This window comes from Acipenser ruthenus, chromosome 7, assembly GCF_902713425.1.
Source record: "Acipenser ruthenus chromosome 7, fAciRut3.2 maternal haplotype, whole genome shotgun sequence".
NCBI classification, from domain to species: domain Eukaryota; kingdom Metazoa; phylum Chordata; class Actinopteri; order Acipenseriformes; family Acipenseridae; genus Acipenser; species Acipenser ruthenus.
Window position 1 is genome coordinate 25929550 of NC_081195.1, and position 25745 is coordinate 25955294.

General features: G+C 43.1%; 1 protein-coding gene across 1 annotated transcript; it reads right to left on the bottom strand.

Annotated features, from left to right (window-relative positions):
• Positions 1-15485: 15485 nt before the first annotated feature.
• Positions 15486-20947, bottom strand: LOC117415285 (C5a anaphylatoxin chemotactic receptor 1-like). The gene is made up of 2 exons (XM_034025417.2): positions 20809-20947; positions 15486-17642 (listed from the first exon to the last, which is right to left on the bottom strand). Exon 2 carries the CDS (start codon positions 17615-17617, stop codon positions 16535-16537), a length of 1083 nt encoding a protein of 360 aa, XP_033881308.1. The 5' UTR covers positions 17618-17642; positions 20809-20947; the 3' UTR covers positions 15486-16534.
• Positions 20948-25745: the final 4798 nt, after the last annotated feature.

Consider the following 25745-nt stretch of genomic DNA (forward strand, 5'->3'; position numbering starts at 1 on the left):
TCTTTACACTCTCTCACACACTATCTCTCTCCCCCACTCTGCATCTCTCTCTCTCTCTCTCTCCTCTCTGGCTGTCACTCTCTCTCTCCCTTGTAAAATACAAAACTTTAAATACTTCAACTAGGACTTCTGAAACTATTCAGAGATGTCAAATGAAAAATAGAAAAAGAATCAAATAGGCCGACATGTTCATGTTGTAAAATGTCATTAATATGTTCTTGGTTTATGTTATAAACTTCTAGAAGAGCTCTTAGTCTCTCTCCTAACCTCTCACCCCCCCTTCACTTTCCCTTTCTCCCTCTGTCTCTCTCCATCCCCCTCTTTCTCTTTCATGTCTTCCACCCGTTTCTCATCCCCCTTTTCCCTCCCCTGTCTGTCTCTCTCTCCTCCTGTTTCTCTATCCCTCTTATTTTCCCTCCCTCTCTCTCTCTCTCTCTCTCTCTCTCTCTCTCTCTCTCAGGAAATAGCCTGAGTTCCTGAGTTGACTACTTTGAAGGTTGGCAGACAGGCAGGCAAACCTCCAGATGAGAGAGGGGGAGTTTGGGGGGGTGGTCACAGTGAACTCTTTATTCACCCTGCTCCCGCCCCCCCCCCCCCCCTCACACTTGGAACAGAGCGGTCACTAGGGAGTCCATTAAATTACAGCAGGGCTACAGAGAGACTGCACTGCCTCTGTTGCATTTCACTGAGCACATCTGTATGCATGCAGAAGAAACGAGAGCTGGCTGGGTTGCCTTTTTAACTTTGGCAGAAACGCTACTAAATTAGACCCTGTTGTTCCCATCACTGATTCACTGCAATAGCAGAACAACTTTCTCATTGGCTCAGGAAAACACTTCTGTATGCTTCTGTATTGTTTTTTGCAAACAAGTCAGTTTGCAGGAGAATTGGATAACTGGTTTAAGGCTGTAGAAAATACATTTGCTGGCCACTTTTTTAGGACCTGAACCTAATATCAGGTTAGGCCAGCATTTGCCCTGATCATGAAGTGACAAAGACTCCACAAGGTGCTGGAAGGTGTCTAAGCGATCCATTCAGTCACTGATATTTCAATCTGTGCGGCGAGGGGTAGTCAAAGGCTCAAGTTCATCCCAATCATGCTCGGTTGGATCCAAAGTTCATCCCAATCATGCTCGGTTGGATCCAGGGATTGTGGTGGCCATGGAAGATGCCTGAAGTCTCTGTTATGCTCCTCAAACTCTTCACACAGTTCTGGCACAGTGGAGGGGTGCATTCATAAGGTCATTTAATCCCAGCAGTGTCTTCCTGGTCCTGGCTGACAGCATGTTAGTCAAGAGAGGAAGCAGCTGATTGGCTAATGAAAGGTTGTTGACGGTGTGGGGAAATGACTGAGGAAGTGCAACACTATCTGACAGCATAGCTTGCAAACAGAGATACCTAGTCTCGTATCAGATACCTAGACTCGTACTGGAGACCTATAGAACTAACTGTAGTGCAGAGCAGGGAAGAGTTCTGGAATGATTTAGTTAGCTATAATCATTTGAAGTGTTTTTTCTTCCAGTGCATCCAAAAAGCTGTTTTTATCAAACACACACAGTTTCTGATTAACTGTAACCTAGCAACGGGCCAGAGTTCTAGTGGAAGGGCGGGAGTTCTTTTTTTTTTTTTGGTTTGTTTTTACTTTTAACCTTTACTTTACCAGAAACTCATTTCCAAGTTTACAGAATACAGTAAATGAAGGGACAACGACTCTGGAGGGTTATAATAAGACGTGTTTCTCATGAAATTCACCATTAACCATTTAATTGCAAATTCTTACAAATCAGCATTTTCATGGCCGGGAGATGTTAGTGACATAAGCTGAGGGTCATCATTGTTATTTATTTCTTAGCAGACGCTCTTATCCAGGGCGACTTACAATTGTTACAAGATATCACATTATTTTTACATACAGTTACATTATTTTTTACACATTATTTTTTACATACAATTACCCATTTATACAGTTGGGTTTTTACTGGAGCAATCTAGGTAAAGCACCTTGCTCAAGGGTATAGCAGCAGTGTCCCCCACCTGGGATTGAACCCACAACCCTCCGGTCAAGAGTGCAGAGCCCTAACCACTACTCCACACTGCTGCCTCATGTTGAAAAAGACTTCTAGGCGAAGATTCTGTTAATATTTCTAGAGTGAGTGTTTGATAGGTATGGATGATCTCCAGCAGACAGAATGCTACAGTGTGTATGTTTATAAGGTGGGGTGATTTTGCAGGTGTAGTTTAGTTCCCAATCTCAGAATCTGTCAGGCCCTTTGAAGTGGCTGTATTCAAAGACTGCCTGTAATTCCCGTCTCACTTGCTCTAATGAGAGTCACTCTGTGAGCGGGGGCTCCACCATTTGTCAATAAAAAAAGAGCAAACACTTAATAAAGACATGATTCTGACCTCTTAGTTATACTCCTGGAGTGCATGCTAATTGATAACCGGTGATTAAACAGCAGACAGCCAGGTTCAGAATCAATCAAGCTGTCTGTCTGTCTGTCTGGTGCACACGTGGGGAATGAATGCACACACAGAATTTATGAGTGGGTTGATCCCAATGCCCCAAATCTACACTTGCAAAGGTTGCACACAGATAGCTAGAAGTGCCGGTGCATGTGTCCCTGAATACACAGCTTTTTCCATATAAAGCTTGCGGTTTGCTGCTGGGGGTGGGGGGGGGGGGCAGGGGTGGGGAGGGGAGGCGAGGAGGGGGGGTGTTGATCTGAGATTGCTGACATTCCTGCAGAGCTGCTGTCTGCAAACCCAAACTGCATTCCAATACTAAACCTACCCAGACCACTCTGTGTCTGTCTGTCCCCAACACACAGACTGCAGTGCAATAGGGCAGCTTCCAAACATTCTGCCTGTCTGTCTTGACCCAAACACACACACAAATTTCTCAAACAACATCTCCCAGACCACTCTGTCTTTCTTTCTGTCAATCAACCTATCTGTGCATCTGTCTGCCGCTCTCCTGTCAATCTCTCTGTCCATCGTCAGTGGCTGACAACCTGTCTGTCAATCTGTCCCTCCCTCCCTCAATTGGTCCCCTCCTCTCCCTCCCCTCTGCAGCTCCGTTGCCATGGCACGTGTTTATATTTAGCTATGTCAATAAGATCCCGCTGTTTGGAGACGATCTTAACTGGACTGAGACGAGCACAGAAGAGTAAAGGGTTTCACAAGCCTTTGGTATTCACCCTCTCCTTCCCTCTTTGTGTGAATCCAGTATGCATGACTCATTACTCACTGCAGCTGTCCCCACCTGGCTTTCAGCTCACTGCAGTGCTGTTGTGGTTCTGCCTCTGATTCCCTCAATTCAGGTTACACAGGGCTGTGACCTTCCAACTCAGTTCCACCTGCTTTGGAACATTATATTAAGCCAGGGAGATGCATTCTGTTAATGGTTCTGCTGGCTAGGGTTTTATCTCGGGGGGTTTAGAATGGTAGGCTGCTGCCATATCAAAACCAGACAGACAGTGTTCTTACTGGACAGTGCCATATGTCTTCAGTATCACAATTTATATGGAAGTGTGCAGAGATCTGGCATCGAATACCTTTTATATTCAGTGGTCCAGGGTGAATGCTTTTCTTACCAGATCGTACTGTATTTTGGAATCTTTCATTCAGTCAAATCTAACGACAGAAGGACTGGGTAAAGCACACTGTTCCAAATGATGCTCCGTTGCTAAGCAGATGCAGAGCCTGATCAAAGGAAAGTAATTCTCCGATATCAGCTGTTTAATACAGCTTTCGTCATGCTGTGGCATAGCGGTCCCAAGGTCAGTGGCAGGAACAGCAAGCCTAGAGTCGGAAAGCTGTCATACTGTGCAGGGCCTCTGCCCTGTCACTCAAACCTTCTCTTTCTTAAAGATTACACTTCTATCACTCAGTGAGCGTTCATAGAGTTCTGTGGTTCTCCATTTGTCTGTATGTCAAATTTATTTTTGCACAGTTAGCTAGATGTGCTTTACCATGAAAGCACTAGGATTTCACATCATTGTTATTTACCATTGTGTGGTGTTGTAATGACTTGCACAGTGGCAGTGCCTCTCTCTGTAGTTCTTTAACTATATTAATTTCTCCCACTGTTTTACCTTACTAAATACAATGACATATGCTCTGCTAAATCTCTGTTTGATTATTTAAAATAGCAGGGTGATGGTATTACAACACAGAGAGGTATTTAATGCTTTTATAGAAAGCATTAAAAAATAGACTATATTGAAAAATATATATCCTTGTAATCTTCATGTACATGCGGTGATACAGAGAAGAAATAATCAATTCTAAATAAAGACACAGACATTCAACCAAACAATGAGGCTCAGACCAACAGCAGAAGAATTTAAGGAGACTCCTTTTAAACAGCAAATAAAATACAAGGAAAAAAAACACTGGCTGATATAAACTCCACAAAGCTGTATTTGCATTCAGCTGGAGAAGCAAGATAATTCACCAGTAATGAAAGAAAAATAGGGAAGACTTTAAACACAGACTTTATTTTGAATGTATTATTTCTTCTCTGTTATACCGTGCTAGTTGCAGTGAATAGCAACTTTTAAATGTTACTCACTTGTATGCTTTAAGAAACAGAGAATATATCAAATAAGATATGGGTGTGGAAGAAGAGGAGACTGGAAACAGCGTTCCCTGAAAACAAAGGAGATCTTTTACTGAGCTTTAAGTCACCTCTCTACAGCAGATACTTCAGGAGTGAACTGGCTCAAGAATTTTAATCCCCCAGACTCAAACGTAATCCAGCATATCTGTGGACGCTGCCTAATTCTTCAAGACAGGACCTCCAAGGACTGGGTCCACTTGAGACGGGCTGTCATGGGCAAGCACAGTAAAGCATGGTAAAGAAACTGCAGATCACTTTGTAAAGGGTTCTGATCTTACCTTTCAATAAACTGCAAACCTGGTACTGTAAAGTTTTATAAGGGTTATAGGGGAGGAGGGGTTTATAAAAACAACTAGCTGAACTAATATAGTATCCTGAGGTGTTGAGGGGAGGGGAGGGGCAATCTGTCACTGCTGCCTTCCCTGCACCAAGCTGAGGGGGGGGGGGGGTTATCTCCCCTGCCGGGGGTGGTGGGGAGGGGGGGGGTTAGAGAATTGCTAGCAGGTTCAATAAACAGTGGGCTGTTATAAAAACACAATTTAACAGATTGCCGCAGGCACTGACATGATTGAGCACTTCCAGGAATCAGATCTCCATTTCATTACAGCTGCTCCCCACCCCTCCACCTGCACCCCCGGGCTCCCCCTCCAGCTCTATCTCTCAGATCATTTAATACAATCTAATCTAATACAATACAAAATAGCATCTAATCTGATACAATCTAATGTAATACAATACAAAATAGCATATAATCTAATACAATCTAATATAATACAATACAAAATATAATCTGATCTGATACAATCTAATATAATGGAGGCTTGGTAGTCCAGTGGTTGTAGAAAGTAACCAGGAGGTCCCGGTTCAATCCCAGCTCAGCCATTGTGTGTGACCCTGAGCAAGTCACTTCGGATTATTATTATTTATTTCTTAGCAGACGCCCTTATCCAGGGCAATTTACAATTGTTACAAGATATCACATTATTTTTTACATACAATTACCCATTTATACAGTTGGGTTTTTACTGGAGCAATCTAGGTAAAGTACCTGCCTCAAGGGTACAGCAGCAGTGTCCCCCACCTGGGATTGAACCCACAACCCTCCGGTCAAGAGTCCAGAGCCCTAACCACTACTCCACACTGCTGCCCCGTAAAACAACCGAGGTCCTGTTGTAAGTGACTCTGCAGCAGCAGTTGTGATGCATAGTTCACCCCCAAGTCTCTGTAAGTCGCTTTGGATAAAAGCGTCTGCTAAATGATTAAATATAGAGTATAATATAATATTGGACGCTATTCTATCTACCTTTCAAATCTTCAAGACCTTGCATGAAAAACAATTGTTTTTTGTTTCGAGCACAGGGGTCTTGCAGTCTGCGTGATGAGGCCCACACCCCAGCACTAACCCTGACTCAACCCTCCTAGGAGCACATTCCTGAAATACACACTATTCCAGAGGAGAAAGAAATCCGCACGAAGCCAACCACAAATGTGTCTGATTAAGAATATACAGTGCCTTGCGAAAGTATTCGGCCCCCTTGAACTTTGCGATCTTTTGCCACATTTCAGGCTTCAAACATAAAGATATGAAACTGTAATTTTTTGTGAAGAATCAACAACAAGTGGGACACAATCATGAAGTGGAACGAAATTTATTGGATATGTCAAACTTTTTTAACAAATAAAAAACTGAAAAATTGGGCGTGCAAAATTATTCAACCCCTTTACTTTCAGTGCAGCAAACTCTCTCCAGAAGTTCAGTGAGGATCTCTGAATGATCCAATGTTGACCTAAATGACTAATGATGATAAATAGAATCCACCTGTGTGTAAGTCTCCGTATAAATGCACCTGCACTGTGATAGTCTCAGAGGTCCGTTTAAAGCGCAGAGAGCATCATGAAGAACAAGGAACACACCAGGCAGGTCCGAGATACTGTTGTGGAGAAGTTTAAAGCCGGATTTGGATACAAAAAGATTTCCCAAGCTTTAAACATCCCAAGGAGCACTGTGCAAGTGATAATATTGAAATGGAAGGAGTATCAGACCACTGCAAATCTACCAAGACCTGGCTGTCCCTCTAAACTTTCAGCTCATACAAGGAGAAGACTGATCAGAGATGCAGCCAAGAGGCTCATGATCACTCTGGATGAACTGCAGAGATCTACAGCTGAGGTGGGAGACTCTGTCCATAGGACAACAATCAGTCGTATACTGCACAAATCTGGCCTTTATGGAAGAGTGGCAAGAAGAAAGCCATTTCTTAAAGATATCCATAAAAAGTGTCGTTTACAGTTTGCCACAAGCCACCTGGGAGACACACCAAACATGTGGAAGAAGGTGCTCTGGTCAGATGAAACCAAAATCGAACTTTTTGGCAACAATGCAAAACGTTATGTTTGGCGTAAAAGCAACACAGCTCATCACCCTGAACACACCATCCCCACTGTCAAACATGGTGGTGGCAGCATCATGGTTTGGGCCTGCTTTTCTTCAGCAGGGACAGGGAAGATGGTTAAAATTGATGGGAAGATGGATGGAGCCAAATACAGGACCATTCTGGAAGAAAACCTGATGGAGTCTGCAAAAGACCTGAGACTGGGACGGAGATTTGTCTTCCAACAAGACAATGATCCAAAACATAAAGCAAAATCTACAATGGAATGGTTCACAAATAAACATATCCAGGTGTTAGAATGGCCAAGTCAAAGTCCAGACCTGAATCCAATCGAGAATCTGTGGAAGAACTGAAAACGGCTGTTCACAAATGCTCTCCATCCAACCTCACTGAGCTCGAGCTGTTTTGCAAGGAGGAATGGGCAAAAATTTCAGTCTCTCGATGTGCAAAACTGATAGAGACATACCCCAAGCGACTTACAGCTGTAATCGCAGCAAAAGGTGGCGCTACAAAGTATTAACTTAAGGGGGCTGAATAATTTTGCACGCCCAATTTTTCAGTTTTTTATTTGTTAAAAAAGTTTGAAATATCCAATAAATTTCGTTCCACTTCATGATGTGTCCCACTTGTTGTTGATTCTTCACAAAAAATTACAGTTTCATATCTTTATGTTTGAAGCCTGAAATGTGGCAAAAGGTCGCAAAGTTCAAGGGGGCCGAATACTTTCGCAAGGCACTGTATATGTATCGCCCTGCATGAAATACACAGATTGCAATACGCCATGTATCACAACGCCTGTGATGGTCCTCATGTGATACTTTTTGTTAAAAGACAAAAATGTAATGACTTAGGGACTACAGAACACACCTTGTGCTGGTCTTGTATCAAACAATACATACCTCTATTACAATACAATAGATCATGTAAAAAAAAAAAACACAATCAATCTGTACTGCAGCTCTAAGCACAGGAACTAACAGGCGAGAAAGACTCAACCACTTCTTTTTTTAAATACTGGGAGCTAGCTTTTCACTTTCTGTAACCTTTGGTTTGATTGGCTAGCAGCTTGTGTACTGTATGTAGAAAAGGTCTATTTAATCTAAACCTTTTGAATAAGGGATTCTCCAGATTGTGTGAAATACAGACAGATCTTGGGACCTTGAATTACAATTCAAAAGCAAAATATCCATTTTTTTATTTTAAAAAGTTATAATTACATACCCAGAGCAGATCTCTCACCGATAAGAGATGTAGTGTGTCTCACAATCCTGCTATTCACCCAATACATAATCCACTGCTTTACACAGCTAACAGGATGCAGCAGTTTATCTAAAGCATGGTGTTTGAAATATTAACATATCCTGGATTAAAACTGGAGGACTAAAATATTCTCAGCACTGAGTTGAAAGCGGTCTGAAATCCGTCTCATTCATTTCCATCAGCAGCAGATCTCTGTCTGTCTGTCTGTCTGTCTGTCTGCCCCAGAACTCAATCTCTCCACACTGATGGTGGAAGAGACCTGCAGAAAACAATATGTAGGCAGAATATGATGTCAGGGAAATTGATGAATTAATTTAAACACAGCAATGATACAAAAACATGACGCATACAGGTGATCTTTGATTCTTGTCTGGTTGCAGATTGGATTGTAGATTGCAGCCCCAGTTTGATACTGGGATCGAGATGAGATTGAGTTCTACAGACTGGTTTTGTGGTCTTTTAAACCGTTAGCACTGCATCGAAAATAAAATTACCACCAAAAAGTGTTCTCAGCTACCTGCAACAGATACATCACAGCTCATGGTTGCTATGGAAATGTAGCTGCGATAAAAAATATATAGCGCTATCAATATTTGAATAAATATGATCAGAATCTCAACCAATAAAATAAACAGCCTAAACTCACCCATAGCAGCCTGGTGTATATTAATAATATTAATACAGCCAGCTTCAAATACAAACCCTAATCTCTCTGTCTATTTTAATGTGACAACGCAATTACTGTGTTAAGACTAATTGTTACTCTTTGTGGCTAGAATAGAATGCATTGCCTATTATCCAGGATATTCATTTTCATAACCATTTGGAATGTATCATTTCACACAGGCATGTATTTTAGACACAAGTTTGATATTGCGTCCACATATATATGTTTCTTCATTCGGGATCCAGATTAATGGTTTAATTGTGTGTGTGTGTGTGTGTGTGTGTCCCCCCACCCGGCACAGCTTCAGAGCAACCAGGTCCATTTCATGGTAAATTTACTGGTAGACATCAAGCAATTAAAAGGATCGATTTTGCAGTGAAAGCAAAAACTAAAATAAAGCAGCTTTTATTGAAGACAGTAATTAAACTGAGGAGCCTGAGCGTTGCATGTATTGACCAGGACCCCTGAGGAACAATATCTGAATATAGATTAGATTTATACTGAGCAGATAAAGATATCTAGTTTCTTTGGTGACTGGATTATACCATAGTGGAGCAGGGTACAGCACAGGGGAGCAGGGTACAGCACAGGAGTGCAGGGTACAGCACAGGAGAGCAAGGTACAGCACAGGGGAGCAGGGTACAGCACAGGGAAGAAGGGTACAGCACAGGGAGCAGGGTACAGCACAGGGGAGCAGGGCACAGCACAGGGAGCAGGGTTCAGCACAGGGGAGCAGGGTACAGCACATGGGAGCAGGGCACAGCACAGGGAGCAGGGTTCAGCACAGGGGAGCAGGGTACAGCACAAAAAGCTCCTGGTTCAAGAGCCTGGTCCTGCCCCCAGGTCCCAGTCTATAGACTGTGAATACTCTCTCCTGACAGCTGGGCTCATCAATCAAGCAGCTCTCTACCACACACAGGGGGCTGCATTACAGAGGGGAAGCCAGCCACGGGGATGCAATCAGGGGGTAGAGATAGAGCGAGGAGAGGCTGAGAGAGAGGGAGAGGGGGAGAGAGGCAAAGAGAGTGGGAGAGATGGAGAGAGAGAGGAAGAGAGAAAGAGAGAGGGAGAGAGAGGCAGTGAGAGAGAGAGGGAGAGAGGGTGACAGAGGCAGAGAGAGGGAGAGAGGCAGAGAGAAAGAGAGAGGCAGAGAGAGGGAGAGAGTGAGAGAGGGAGAGAGAGGGGGAGAGAGAGAGGAAGAGAGAGAGTGAGAGAGAGGGGCAGAGAGAGAGGGAGGGAGGCAGAGAGAGAGAGGGAGAGAGAGAGAGGCAGAGAGATCTGGGGTTGACTGAGTGCAGTTCTTTGATCTGCACGTGTGTAAAGCATATCTTCACATGCAGGACACATGACACAATCACAAAGGAATGATTTTTGTATGCAGTTAGTTTGTTTACACACGCTAACGTGGGGTACTCTGGTAGTAATTACTGCTGAAACCAAACTACCCTGGGGGGGGGGGGGGTTAGTTAGTCCAGTAGTCAGTTGCACTCAAAGACGCATGCAGGTAAGTGTGAAGAAAGCAGGGTGCGGGTCTCGCTTCAGTGCGCACACCAACATCACTCTAAACAGCCAGTGTGACGCGGTAAAGAAAACATCCTAATGGGTAGAATATACCACTCGCCACCACTAGGGGGATTCTAATACCACTCACCACCACTAGGGGGCTCTCATCTAATATAATCCAAGTGTTAGCTCTGTTCTAAGCTTTTACTCAGCTACCATCTCTCTCCTCCTACTTGCTGCGTTAAATTTGAGATGAGTTCCCTTTATCTGGACCTTTCGAGGTGTTTTAAACTTCCATCAAGTCTCCTCTCTCCCTTCTGATTTCACTCTTTTAATCTTTCCTCTTAGTTCATGCCATGAAGTCTAATTCAGGGTGGGATTACTTTGGAAGCAGAAAGAAGTCGGCAACTAGGATTCTGCAGGCTGAGCTACACCAGGTAGATTTTGACAGAGAACAGTACAGAGAATAAAATGAAAGCGGTTTGTTTTAAATAGTGTAGCTTTCCCATAACTATGAAACACTCACTAGTGCTGAATTTAAAAACACTAAATGAAATAAATTCAATTACAACCGGAAGTCTTTCTCAATGTCTTCATCGTGTACCTTTCTCACACAAACAGAGGCAGCCCAGCCCAAGATCCACACACTCACCCCTCCCTGAGACTTCACAGAGCAGCACCTGAGCCCCAAGCCACTCAAACCATGTATACAGTCAATTAGCCAGCTGGACTGATGAACCTATTCATGCTAATTGAGGTTTAACATACACATGGGCTGGCAAAGAGCAAATAACTTCAACACGACTTACGCAAAACAGGCAGACAGATGGTTTTTCTATTGGAATTGTATTGAGAGATTACAGAACTCGATTCATTGTGCTTTAGTGTAAGAAGCGTTTCCAGTCGACTGCTGCCATCTGGTGGTAGTTTTGAGGTATCGTATCTTAAATCTCAATCACACTCATCCATCGCCCATTTTATGCGCGAGCAAAAAAAAAAAAAGACTGATTTTCATCCAACTTTATAACACTTTGGCAAATAGAAGCATACAATTAGAAGGTTTTCATGAAAGTATATTGCTGTATAGCGTTGTTTCCGATACACCACATCACAGCATACAGAACAATTCAATGTGTGCTACAGAAGTTCACCACTGTATATTTGCACAGTAATTTTGCAGTTTTACAATGATTTCCCCGTGGTTTGCAACGTTTTTAATATGGTTTCCATACCTCTCTGCCGCAATGCTTGCCAATGCTATACCGTGCTTTCACTGTGGGTTATTAGATTTTGCTGTGCTTTTACTAAGGGGAAACGAGTCATGAGTCATAATACACTTCACTGATCAACTCTATTGAAATCAAAGCAATAAGATCTGTCTGTAAAAAGATCCTGCATATCACATGAATCCGAGAAGGACGGTAAGAATCCGATCAAACACACACGCCTGGAAGTCCAGCGACGTTGTGTAAATACGGTAACCCGTTTCATGCAACAGTTGTGACGATGAGCAAACGTGCGTGAGTACAGTTGTGTAAAAATCTATCTTAAAATGAACAACGAAAAACTAAAAAAAGCTAAGGTGTGTGTGTGTGTTTTGCAGGTGTGCCATTAACGAAATGCTCTTACAACTAAATAAAACAAATAATTATAATAAAGGGCAAACGTACGGAAGCTCATTTGCGTCACAAAGAAAAAAATATATAATAATGTTGCGTCATTTCGCAATTACGAGATCGTTTTCATCAGCGATAAAGATGTAATAATGTACGCGCGCTGCAGCATGCTATTTCCCATATTACAACAGTACACAGAGGTGCGGACACCAATTCCATACACCAGGGGGTTTCAACCGGGGGGTACGCGTACCCCGGGGGTACTTTCAAGAGTCATAGGGGGTACGCAGAACGACTCCAAAATGCAAATAAAAATGAGTTTAAAAAAACGATATTGAATTTAATTGATTTTTTTACGGTATTATATATTATATCTAAACCACTGCTCATAAATATTTCACTTTTGTTGTAGTTGAACCGCAGATGAACGGTGAAAAAAAAAATCTATCACGGCCGTACCTTTACGCATAATGTTATTATTATACGTAGCTGTATCTTGGTTAATTGTGTTGATATTGTAAACATTTTAAATGGCACATAATTATGCTGAGATGGTAAATAAATGTGATAAACATTTACAGTGCAGACTGGTTTATATCATTTGTAATAACTACGCTGAAGAGAGCGTCACAAATACTGTCTTCTAATTCTGCGCGTCCAAAGACAAACGTTTTAAGAATTAAGCCTACTGTTTGGTATTGTGTCCTTAACCAGCAGTCCCAAAAATAAATTAGATATTAAATAAAACAGGGAAAAAAGAAATGTGTTAATCAGGATATGATGCCTTTCTATTGCAACTGTGGTACTATTCAGGCAAGTGAAAATTATAAAGGGGTACTTGAGCTGAAAACTACAGACAGAAGGGGTACAGTTTTAAAAACGGTTTAAAACCCCTGATATACACAACACTTGCAAAATATCTCAGCTATAAACACGCAGTCATCAGCTGCTTAGTTTAACCATTCAGCAGGAAGCAACAAGCACGTAGAGACATGAGCTTCACGTTTCACTGTCGCTTTAATGTCTCAGCAAGCTGTTGTATTTTAAGCAGATGAATGTTCTAGCAATTGGATTTGTCAACCACTCTCTCATTGCTGTACATTCCTTCAGAATCAGCCTGTGCTGTGCATGTCATTCCCATATAAACCTAATCAATACAGCCCAAGCCTGCAGTATTGCCACACAGCTGCCAGTGCAGGGGGAAGGAGTGTTTCCATGGAAACGGTTATGTGTTTTGAATATGACCCCGGTGTTTAATGCATCATATCCTGATTCTCATCTTCAGAAGCAGACAGCTTCCCAGGTCTATGGACAGACTGTGACATCCGAGGCATTGCCGCTTCTAACGGTGAAATAGCACAGGGTTTAAAACCCTTTAGAACAGCTAGATGGCGCTGATAGACAACACAGACACAACTGTCAGTGTCTGCGGGAGAGAGCCCCTCCCTCTCCCTCTCCCACTCTCACTCTCTCCCTAACCCTCTCCCCCTCTCCCTCCCCCCTCCCCAACACTCTCCCTCTCCCCCTCTTCCTCTAACCCTCCCTCTCCCTCCCTCTCCCCCTCTTCCTCTAATCCTCTCTCTCCCTCGAACCCTCCCTCTCCCTCTCCCTCCCCCCCTCCCCAACACTCTCCCTCTCCCCCTCTTCCTCTAACCCTCCCTCTCCCTCCCTCTCCCCCTCTTCCTTTAACCCTCCCTCTCCCTCTCCCTCTCCCTCTCCCTCTCTCACTCCCTCTCCCACTCTTCCTCTAACACTCCCTCTCCCTCTCCCTCCCTCTCCCCTCTTCCTCTAACCCTCCCTCTCCCTCTCCCTCTCTCACTCCCTCTCCCACTCTTCCTCTAACACTCCCTCTCCCCCTCCCTCCCCCTCTCCCTCTTCCTTTAACCCTCTCACTCCCTCCCCCTCCCCAACACTCTCCCTCTCCCCCTCTTCCTCTAACCCTCCCTCTCCCTCTCCCCTCTTCCTCTAACCCTCTCACTCCCTCTCCCCCTCTTCCTCGAACCCTCCCTCTCCCTCTCCCTCCCTCTCCCCTCTTCCTTTAACCCTCCCTCTCCCTCCCCCTCCCCAACACTCTCCCTCTCCCCCTCTTCCTCTAACCCTCCCTCTCCCTCTCCCCTCTTCCTCTAACCCTCCCTCTCCCTCCCTCTCCCCCTCTTCCTCTAACCCTCCCTCTCTCACTCCCTCTCCCCCTCTTCCTCTAACCCTCCCTCTCCCTCTCCCTCCCTCTCCCCTCTTCCTCTAACCCTCCCTCTCCCTCTCCCTCCCTCTCCCCTCTTCCTCTAACCCTCCCTCTCCCTCTCCCTCCCTCTCCCCTCTTCCTCTAACCCTCCCTCTCCCTCTCCCTCTCTCACTCCCTCTCCCACTCTTCCTCTATCTCTCCCTCTCCCCCTCCCTCCCCCTCTCCCTCTCCCCCTCCCTCTCCCCCTCTTCCTCTAACCCTCCCTCTCCCTCGAACCCTCCCTCTCCCTCTTCCTCTCTCACTCCCCCTCTTCCTCTAACCCTCCCTCTCCCCCTCCCTCTCCCTCTCTCACTCCCTCTCCCTCTCCCTCCCCCTCTCCTTCTCTCACTCCCTCTCCTCTCTTCCTCTAACCCTCCCTCTCCCTCGAACCCGAACTCTCCCTCTCTCACTCCCTCTCCCTCCCCCTCTTCCTCTAACCCTCTCACTCCCTCCCCCTCTTCCTCTAACCCTCTCACTCCCTCCCCCTCCCCCTCTCCCTCTCCCTCTCCTCTCTTCCTCTAACCCTCCCTCTCCCTCGAACCCGAACTCTCCCTCTCTCCCTCCCTCTCCCTCCCCCTCTTCCTCTAACCCTCTCACTCCCTCCCCCTCTTCCTCTAACCCTCTCACTCCCTCCCCCTCCCCCTCTCCCTCTCCCTCTCCCCCTCTTCCTCTAACCCTCTTACTCCCTCTCCCCTCGTCCTCTAACCCTCCCTCTCCCTCGAACCCGAACTCTCCCTCTCTCACTCCCTCTCCCTCCCCCTCTTCCTCTAACCCTCTCACTCCCTCCCCCTCTTCCTCTAACCCTCTCACTCCCTCCCCCTCCCCCTCTCCCTCTCCCTCTCCTCTCTTCCTCTAACCCTCCCTCTCCCTCGAACCCGAACTCTCCCTCTCTCACTCCCTCTCCCTCCCCCTCTTCCTCTAACCCTCTCACTCCCTCCCCCTCTTCCTCTAACCCTCTCACTCCCTCCCCCTCCCCCTCTCCCTCTTCCTCTCCCCCTCTTTCTCTAACCCTCTCACTCCCTCTCCATCTCCCTCACCCTCTTCCTCTCCCATTAAATTCAAATGGTCTTTATTGGCATTACAAGTCATACAAGTATTGCCAAAGATAATGTTGTAAATGAGATCTGTAAGGAGACTCTCCCACACTGAATACTTGGTACAATACTGATATATGTATATATATAGCATTAGACACCAGTGATTTAATTGTAGTTATAGTTTATTGGACCATTAAGACATTCTGACAAAATCAATATCACTTAAATTCGTACAAAACAATAATGATACAAAAAAAGACACATGCACATATTTTTCAAAAGCCTACTGCTGGTTAGGAAGCAATTTAGTTCTCTTACTTTGTGTGTTCTTATTTTTGTTTCGAATCACTATTTCAGTCCTCACATCCTGGTGACTTTTCTCTTGACTGTGGCAGTGCTGTTAGGTTATTATTGTAAACATGTATTTTCATTTCAAAAACATGGTATCTGGTACTGAATTTGGTTAAAAAAATAAAATAAAAAATAACTATTTGCCAGCCCTGCTTTCGGTTAGTGCTGGACTTCCTTACCCAATTTCTCCACCCCTTTAACAGTTTTTTGCCTGTCATTAACCAATCAGCTGCTTAACCTGTTGACTGACAAGCTGTCAGCCAGTAACAGGACCCAAAAGACACCTGCTGATGTGAAGTGATCCAGGAAGGGCAATTGTAACTTACATAGGGTTACCATGTGTTACACCTTCATTTATTTCAATTTAGGGGCAAGTCTGAAATCCCGTTCTGTCTCACAGCGACCGGTTAATCTGGAGCCACATGGTAACCCTAAACATACATCCTGTGAAAAATGCAATTGAAAGTAAATATATATATATATATATATATATATATATATATATATATATATATATATATTATTAAAAACATTTAGCTATAAAATCTTTCAAATCACACATTTGAGACCAATGTAGCAAACGGAAGTACAAAGCAGGTAAGATTTATGGAAATAGTTTGTTAGCTACTAATACTGAAAGGCAAGAGCAGACATGTTTAGTTTGTGTTTAGATTCTCCAAAAATGGTACAGATGAAACCTGCATTCCACTTGCTGAAGATTTTGAATATAGAGGAGTGGGTGGAGAACTGGTGGGCCCAGTATCTTGCCCTCAGTGGAGGATCTAGAGTAGGAACAATCCAGGCCCTCAACGGCAAGGAGGTTTGACTAGTTGAAGGGTCGGGCGTGGAAGTATGAAGATGCTACTGCTCAGATCACAGAATGCTGCACCTTCTCTGAAATGGAGGACCTGGTGTTGGAGCGGCTGTAGATGCTGGAGTTACTGTGGGGGGAGTCTTCGGCGAAGACGTTCTCCAGCACGCTCTTCAGGGACTTGCGTACGTGGTCCTTAAAATCCTGGCCGACGCAGACGTAGAGCAGGGGGTTGAGGCAGCTGTTGAGGTAGGCCAGGCAGACGCAGAAGAGATCAGCTGTGAGAATGTGGGGTACCAGAGGAGAGTCGGAGGGGGTGAGAGCCTGAATGAACCCCAGGATGTTGTAGGGGAGCCAGCAGATGAAAAACGTCAACACCACAGCACAGATCACACGTCGGGTCTTCTGAGACTTCCTCCCGCTGGCCCTCTGCCCGCCGCTCACCCGGGACAGGATAAACACGTGACAGCCGGTAATGGCAGCAAATGGGACCAGGAACCCAACGATGAAGCGGTACACAGTGATCCCCAGTTCAGCTGCCTTGATGTCTTCATTCAAGCTGGAGTAGTCGGGATTGCAGAGGATTTTTAAGCTGATGTCATCAGTCAATTCCTTGCGGTGGGCGAAAAAAGGAACGGTGGCCAGCAGTGAGAGCCCCCACACCGCCGCGCACACCCAGCCTGCCACGGCGGGCCGCCTCCTGTTCTGACACCACACCGGCACGGCCACCAGGAGGCAGCGGTCTGCGCTGATCACCGCCAGGAGGAAGATGCTGCAGAACATGTTGAGCAGGATGAGGCCCGGGATCAGCTTGCAGGCCAGGGGTCCGAAGGACCAGTGGTGATCCTCAGCCACCCAGGAGATCATGAGGGGCAGGGACAGGCAACACAGCAGGTCCGCGCAGGCCAGGTTCAGGAACCAGACAGTGTTCACACTGCGTTTCATCTTGAAGCCCGTCACCCAGATGACCAGCGCGTTCCCTGGGACCCCCAGAATGAATATCAGGCTGTACACCACCATGATGAAATACTGCAGCGGCCCCAGCCCAGACACCAGCTTGTAATCCCAGTCCGTGTTGTTGGGGTAGGAGCCATTGTAATCTCCATAGGAGTAGCCCCACCCTTCTTCGAAGTCACCCATAATGCTCTCTCGATTGTTCTCTAGACTGAGACAGGAAAGGAACAGGTGTCAGTTTTACTGAAGGGCTCAAGTCTCTCAGGCACCCCCCCCTGTATTTTTTAGCAGTAAAAAATTGCTAATTACAAGGGACATCACGATCTAAACACATTTCTGCTATCGCTTTTTCCCTCTCATCACCATTGATGACCATTTTAGTTTCCTTTCTTTTGCAATAAATCACGAGATGTCAAACAGCAACATTACTTTCACAATCACTGTGTCTGCAATTTTAATGACAAAAAAGTACACTAGCTCTGCAGTGCAACACACAAAGAATAAAAACATTGCATGCGACAATCCAAAAAGTATGACAAACAAAAATAATGAAGACACAATCCTGCAAAAAAAAAAAATGGCAAAGTTTTTTAAAAAAGTGCAGACTCCAAAAAACAAAGCAACGAAACAACGACAACATATTTGTAAGCGATGGCTAGTTCTACTTTGAAAATGGGAATCGGGTCATATGAAATCTCTGGTCCCCGTGCCAGTTATGTATGCCATGTGGCTACTGGAATGGCAGTAGCATCTATTTATTGATTTTTGGCACAGGGCCCAAATATGTACAGCAAAACCTTTCCAAATTTATTGCAACACTAAGACGTATGGGATTGGATTGATGTCTGCAGTTGACAGGACATTGCAAAAGTAAGCTTCCAGTAAACACATCTAGAGTTTGTACAAAAAAAAAAATTTCTTCACTTACCTAAAACGTTTTGAAAACTGTAATAAAACATATTGAAACAAAACCACTTTCAGAAACAGGTGGCTTACTTACTTCCTACTCCAGTCACTATTAATAATTTGAGACATTGAAAGTTCACCTAAATGAAAATGAAAGAACATGAAAAGCTATTTTAGTTTTTATCAGTTATATGGGAGCCGTGAGAAATATCCTCATGATGTAAAATGAACGAGAGACTGGGAAAAGGGCTACCTTAATGTCTCGTATAAAACCTTATTAAGTACAGCTTAAACTGTTTCTGAGTCTGCACTGCGTCACTTTTTAAAATGTCACCGTTGTTTTTTGGAGGGTTATGGAATCGATTTTTGTTTGCCATACTTTTTTTAATTGATGTTAAGTTCAGTGGAGTTCAGGGAGGGGGCGTGAGTCAGGACTTCGCCCCTTCCTAATTTCACCTGCCTATCATCATTGACTCCTATTCAAACCCAGTCACAGCTCCGCTCTTTCTCTTGCGTTTTGATTTTTCCCTCCTCCTCCTCCTCACTTTTTCATATGTCACGTGCCTCTGTGTCGGTCCCCTCTGGGGGGGATAGTGAGTCTCACTTCCCTGACCGGGAGTTTTTTTGCAGCTCATGCACTTTATCTTGCCTCAAGATAGAAGGCTCTGTCTTACTTCCTCTTTTATCCTCCTGGGACATGGCCCTCATACTCTTAGTGCTCGAGTCCCATAACTAACAATTATTTGTGTTCTTTCAGATTCTCTTTCCTTACTTATGTCAAGGCTGCGTATGAGCTGTTCTGTGCTCTGAGGGTCGAACCCGGTCGCTAACTGGGACCCAGTCGCGAGGCCCAGATAATGACTCTCTGAGAAGTCAGAGGACTCTGTGTTTTCAGGGGCCCGGAGGCCATTAGGGCTAACCTCTACTCCATAGAGAAGGCTCTGTTGGTTGGAGTCCGGCCCGTCCTTTTTCCCAACAGTGGGAAGTAGCCTACTGAAAGAAGTTGATGTGGTTACTAAAACAGCTGTACCTCTTGATTGGTAGACACCATTCCTGTTTTGATTTCATATTTGAATAGCAGAGAAGTAGATGAAGATGTCATACTCTAACTTTTTGTCTAGCTTGTTGGGAAAGTGGTCAAAATTTCAGTTGTTTATAAAAAGTTTGAGAAAATTGAGTTCATGCAGTTACTAAAACAGCTGTACCTCTTGATTGGTAAAAATTATTTCAGATTTCAGATTTGAATAGCAGAGAAGTAGATGAAGATTCCATATGCTCTAACTTTTTGTCTTACTTGTTGGGAAAGTGGTCAAAGTAGCTGATTTGTGTCAAAAGTTACATCGTTTACAGTAAATAGAATGTTGGAAGTCTGGGAGTTTTTAAACAATGGGGAGCTTTAGAATGTTGAACAAAGTCCCATTAAAGTGAATGAAGATGGACAAAAAAGGACACAAAGCTTAATAGTTTAAAAAGTATAAAATATATAAAAAAAAGTTGTATACAAGCACACTATTCCAGACCGGAATAAGAAGAAGAAGAAGAAGAAGAAGAAGAAGAAGAAGAAGAAGAAGAAGATTTAAAGTGGGGACTCTTGCTTCGCAAGCCCCACTAATAAAACAAGCATCTTACCCTGGTGTATTTTACTGCACTGGGGTGTGACTTGATAACTAAAATAAGTGCAAATGCTCAGGCTGTGCAGATAACTTGCTGCTTTACGTACCCAGGGCACAGAAAGCCAAAAAAAACTAAAAACAGAAATCTCAGAGCATGCTAAAACCACATAAAACAAGTCAACATGACCACAAGGAACAGGAATGACACGTCTGAGAGTTACAGCAGATAAAGACTCAGTTCATAGAGGTAAGATGACCATTACATCAGATCTATTAAACACTCAATAGTGTTGAATTTAAACTATTGATTCTACATGACCACCAGGTCCCTTCTTGAGAACAGGGCTGACAAGTTTGACCATTACATCAGATAGATTCTCAAGTGCTCCAGAAACCGCACCCCAGTTTTAGAATTCTGCAATGTAATCTACAGCAGTCTTGTTTTTTTTTTTATTTCAATGGCTATTGCCTATTTTTGATGAAAAAGGAGTTTGACGAACCCAAATCTAGACAAGGTGTTTTTAGTACGATACAAATCCATTAAACAAGTCACTAATCTGACATGGTTCCAACTAGTTTGGATGAGTGAGAATTTACTGGAGAAGGTCTCAGACAGGGTTTCAAGTGCAGAATCTGACTCTGAGACACTTCTAGCATTAAGTGGAAAAGAAATACACATCAAGTTGCTATAACAATATGATTATGGAGTTCAAACAGTAATATTATGATTATTTTTCAGATTTAAAGTCACACACACACACACACACACATATATATATATATATATATATATATATATATATATATATATATATATATATATATATATATATATATTATTTAATATCTGAGACATACCTGTTATTGGCTTCTGACCAGTCCTGTTTACAGCTGGGAGTGGGAAGTGTGAGAGACAGGGAGAATGTTGCTCTTAATAGTGTTCTAAATAATAAGCAGTTCCTTAACTCAAAGGAAGTACTGTTACTAAATGTTTTCCCCTAGTGTGAAGATGCATGTTACTGTTACACCAGCTTGGCTGGGGGGGGGGGGGGGGGGGGGGTTTAGGCAGAAAAGCAGAAGTTTTTTTTCCTTTTATTTAGGTTGTGGCTAATAAAAGCTACTTTCTGCATTTCACTTAACGGGTCAAGTTACTTATGTTGTTTTTATATTTGTAAACACACTTTTTGTGGCTATACAGTAACTTTAAATTATATATACAGTGCCTATAGAAAGTCTACACCCCCTTTCAAAATGTTCACCTTTTGTTGCCTTATAGCCTGGAATTAAAATACATTAAAATAGTTTTTTTTTTAATTTATCTACACATCCTACCCCACAACTTCCAAGTGAAAAAAATATTATAGAAATTTGTAGAAAATAAATTAAAAATAAAAACTGAAATAGCTTGGTTGGATAAGTGTCCACCCCTTGTAATAGCAATCCTAAATTAGCTCAGGTGTAACCAATCGCCTTCAAAATCACACACCAAGTTAAGTGGCCACTACCGGTGTTAAATTGTAGTGATTCACATGATTTCAGGATCAATTCAGCAGTTCCTGTAGGATCCCTCTGCTAGGTAGTGCATTTCAAAGCAAAGACTCAACCATGAGCACCAAGGCGCTTTCAAAAGATCTCCGGGACAAAGTTGTTGAAAGGCACAGATCAAGGGATGGGTATAAAAAAATACCAAAGGCCTTGATTATTCCTTGGAGCACGGTCAAGACAATTATTAAGAAGTGGAAGGTGTATGGCACCATGAAGACCCTGCCTAGATCAGGCTGTCCCTCCAAACTGGATGACCGAACAAGAGAGGATCAGAGAGGCTACCAAGAGGCCAATGGCAACTTTGCCAAGACTGGTCAAAGTGTGCATGTGACAACAATATCCCAAGCACTCCACAAATCTGGCCTGTATGGTAGGATGGTAAGAAGGAAGCCATTACTCAAGAAAGACCACCTTGAATCCCGTTTGAAGATTCTGTAGCCATGTGGCAAAAAGTTTTGTGGTCTGACAAAACTAAAATTGAACTTTTTGGCCTAAATGCAAAGCGTTATGTTTGGCACAAACCCAACCCAGCGCATCACCCAAAGAACACCATCCCTACTGTGAAGCATGGTGGTGGCAGCAGCATGTTATGGGGATGTTTCTCATCGGCAGGGACTGGGCCACTTGTCAGGATAGAAGGGAAAATGAATGGAGCAAAGTACAGAGAAGTCCTTGAGGAAAACCTGCTGCCCTCTGCAAGAAAGCTGAAACTGGGACTGAAGTTTACCTTTCAGCATGACAATGACCCAAAGCACACAGCCAAAGCTATACTGGAGTGGCTAAGGAACAAAAAGGTAAATGTCCTTGAGTGGCCAGGTCAGAGCCCTGACCTAAATCCAATCGGAAATTTGTGGCATGACTTGAAGATTGCTGTCCATCAACGCTCCCCAAGGAACTTGACAGAGCTTGAACAGTTTTGTAAAGAAGAATGGTCAAATACTGCCATATCCAGGTGTGCAAAGTTGGTAGAGACCTATCCCAACAGACTCACAGCTGTAATTGCTGCCAAAGGTGCTTCCACCAAGTATTAACTCAGGGGGATGGAGACTTATCCAATTATGATCTTTCAGTTTTGTATTTTTAATATATAATTTTTTCTCAATAAAACCTTTTTCCCCTTAACAGTGTAGAGTATGGTGTGTAGATAAGTGGAAAAAAAATCCTCATTTAAATGCATGAAACTCTGAGGCACTGACACAACAAAATGTGAAAAAAGTTCAAGGGGGTGTAGACTTTCTATAGGCACTGTATATATATATACAGACAAATGTGTGTAATTCAGCATCTCTTGGGACCCTGCGATTGTACTGGATTAAACAGGGTGATTACATCACCAAAACAAAAGTTTGTTTAACCTTGTGTTTAATAAAAGTGTGCTTCAGCGCTATGACTGCAGCACTATTTCACAGGCAGGTATTCAAGTTAAACCCCTCTATTCTGTTTCATTTCCCCTCCAGCAGGCAGGTCAGCCAGTCATGTTAGAATGTGGCTGGACCGTGATAAATCTGAGCTGATTGGAAAGCTGGAGAGAATTATTAATTGGATAACTGATTGCCAGTTTAGCCAGACCACTAGTCTGCTAGGAGTGATGCAAATCCATTCAAACAGCCTTGAACAGGAAAAGATGGGCCAGGATAAGGCTAATTAAATTCCCTTTAACAACTTTACAAAGTACTTCAAAAAAAAAAATTTCTTCACTTACCTAAAACGTTTTGAAAACTGTAATAAAACATATTGAAACAAAACCACTTTCAGAAACAGGTGGCTTACTTACTTCCTACTCCAGTCACTATTAATAATTTGAGACATTGAAAGTTCACCTAAATGAAAATGAAAGAACATGAAAAGCTATTTTAGTTTTTATCAGTTATATGGGAGCCGTGAGAAATATCCTCATGATGTAAAATGAACGAGAGACTGGGAAAAGGGCTACCTTAATGTCTCGTATAAAACCTTATTAAGTACAGCTTAAACTGTTTCTGAGTCTGCACTGCGTCACTTTTTAAAATGTCACCGTTGTTTTTTGGAGGGTTATGGAATCGATTTTTGTTTGCCATACTTTTTTTAATTGATGTTAAGTTCAGTGGAGTTCAGGGAGGGGGCGTGAGTCAGGACTTCGCCCCTTCCTAATTTCACCTGCCTATCATCATTGACTCCTATTCAAACCCAGTCACAGCTCCGCTCTTTCTCTTGCGTTTTGATTTTTCCCTCCTCCTCCTCCTCACTTTTTCATATGTCACGTGCCTCTGTGTCGGTCCCCTCTGGGGGGGATAGTGAGTCTCACTTCCCTGACCGGGAGTTTTTTTGCAGCTCATGCACTTTATCTTGCCTCAAGATAGAAGGCTCTGTCTTACTTCCTCTTTTATCCTCCTGGGACATGGCCCTCATACTCTTAGTGCTCGAGTCCCATAACTAACAATTATTTGTGTTCTTTCAGATTCTCTTTCCTTACTTATGTCAAGGCTGCGTATGAGCTGTTCTGTGCTCTGAGGGTCGAACCCGGTCGCTAACTGGGACCCAGTCGCGAGGCCCAGATAATGACTCTCTGAGAAGTCAGAGGACTCTGTGTTTTCAGGGGCCCGGAGGCCATTAGGGCTAACCTCTACTCCATAGAGAAGGCTCTGTTGGTTGGAGTCCGGCCCGTCCTTTTTCCCAACAGTGGGAAGTAGCCTACTGAAAGAAGTTGATGTGGTTACTAAAACAGCTGTACCTCTTGATTGGTAGACACCATTCCTGTTTTGATTTCATATTTGAATAGCAGAGAAGTAGATGAAGATGTCATACTCTAACTTTTTGTCTAGCTTGTTGGGAAAGTGGTCAAAATTTCAGTTGTTTATAAAAAGTTTGAGAAAATTGAGTTCATGCAGTTACTAAAACAGCTGTACCTCTTGATTGGTAAAAATTATTTCAGATTTCAGATTTGAATAGCAGAGAAGTAGATGAAGATTCCATATGCTCTAACTTTTTGTCTTACTTGTTGGGAAAGTGGTCAAAGTAGCTGATTTGTGTCAAAAGTTACATCGTTTACAGTAAATAGAATGTTGGAAGTCTGGGAGTTTTTAAACAATGGGGAGCTTTAGAATGTTGAACAAAGTCCCATTAAAGTGAATGAAGATGGACAAAAAAGGACACAAAGCTTAATAGTTTAAAAAGTATAAAATATATAAAAAAAAGTTGTATACAAGCACACTATTCCAGACCGGAATAAGAAGAAGAAGAAGAAGAAGAAGAAGAAGAAGAAGAAGAAGAAGAAGATTTAAAGTGGGGACTCTTGCTTCGCAAGCCCCACTAATAAAACAAGCATCTTACCCTGGTGTATTTTACTGCACTGGGGTGTGACTTGATAACTAAAATAAGTGCAAATGCTCAGGCTGTGCAGATAACTTGCTGCTTTACGTACCCAGGGCACAGAAAGCCAAAAAAAACTAAAAACAGAAATCTCAGAGCATGCTAAAACCACATAAAACAAGTCAACATGACCACAAGGAACAGGAATGACACGTCTGAGAGTTACAGCAGATAAAGACTCAGTTCATAGAGGTAAGATGACCATTACATCAGATCTATTAAACACTCAATAGTGTTGAATTTAAACTATTGATTCTACATGACCACCAGGTCCCTTCTTGAGAACAGGGCTGACAAGTTTGACCATTACATCAGATAGATTCTCAAGTGCTCCAGAAACCGCACCCCAGTTTTAGAATTCTGCAATGTAATCTACAGCAGTCTTGTTTTTTTTTTTATTTCAATGGCTATTGCCTATTTTTGATGAAAAAGGAGTTTGACGAACCCAAATCTAGACAAGGTGTTTTTAGTACGATACAAATCCATTAAACAAGTCACTAATCTGACATGGTTCCAACTAGTTTGGATGAGTGAGAATTTACTGGAGAAGGTCTCAGACAGGGTTTCAAGTGCAGAATCTGACTCTGAGACACTTCTAGCATTAAGTGGAAAAGAAATACACATCAAGTTGCTATAACAATATGATTATGGAGTTCAAACAGTAATATTATGATTATTTTTCAGATTTAAAGTCACACACACACACACACACACATATATATATATATATATATATATATATATATATATATATATATATATATATATATATATATATATATTATTTAATATCTGAGACATACCTGTTATTGGCTTCTGACCAGTCCTGTTTACAGCTGGGAGTGGGAAGTGTGAGAGACAGGGAGAATGTTGCTCTTAATAGTGTTCTAAATAATAAGCAG

Bases quoted from the DNA above. Each gene is read 5' to 3' on its own strand.
- LOC117415285 (XM_034025417.2), bottom strand. From the start codon at position 17,617: ATGGGTGACTTCGAAGAAGGGTGGGGCTACTCCTATGGAGATTACAAT.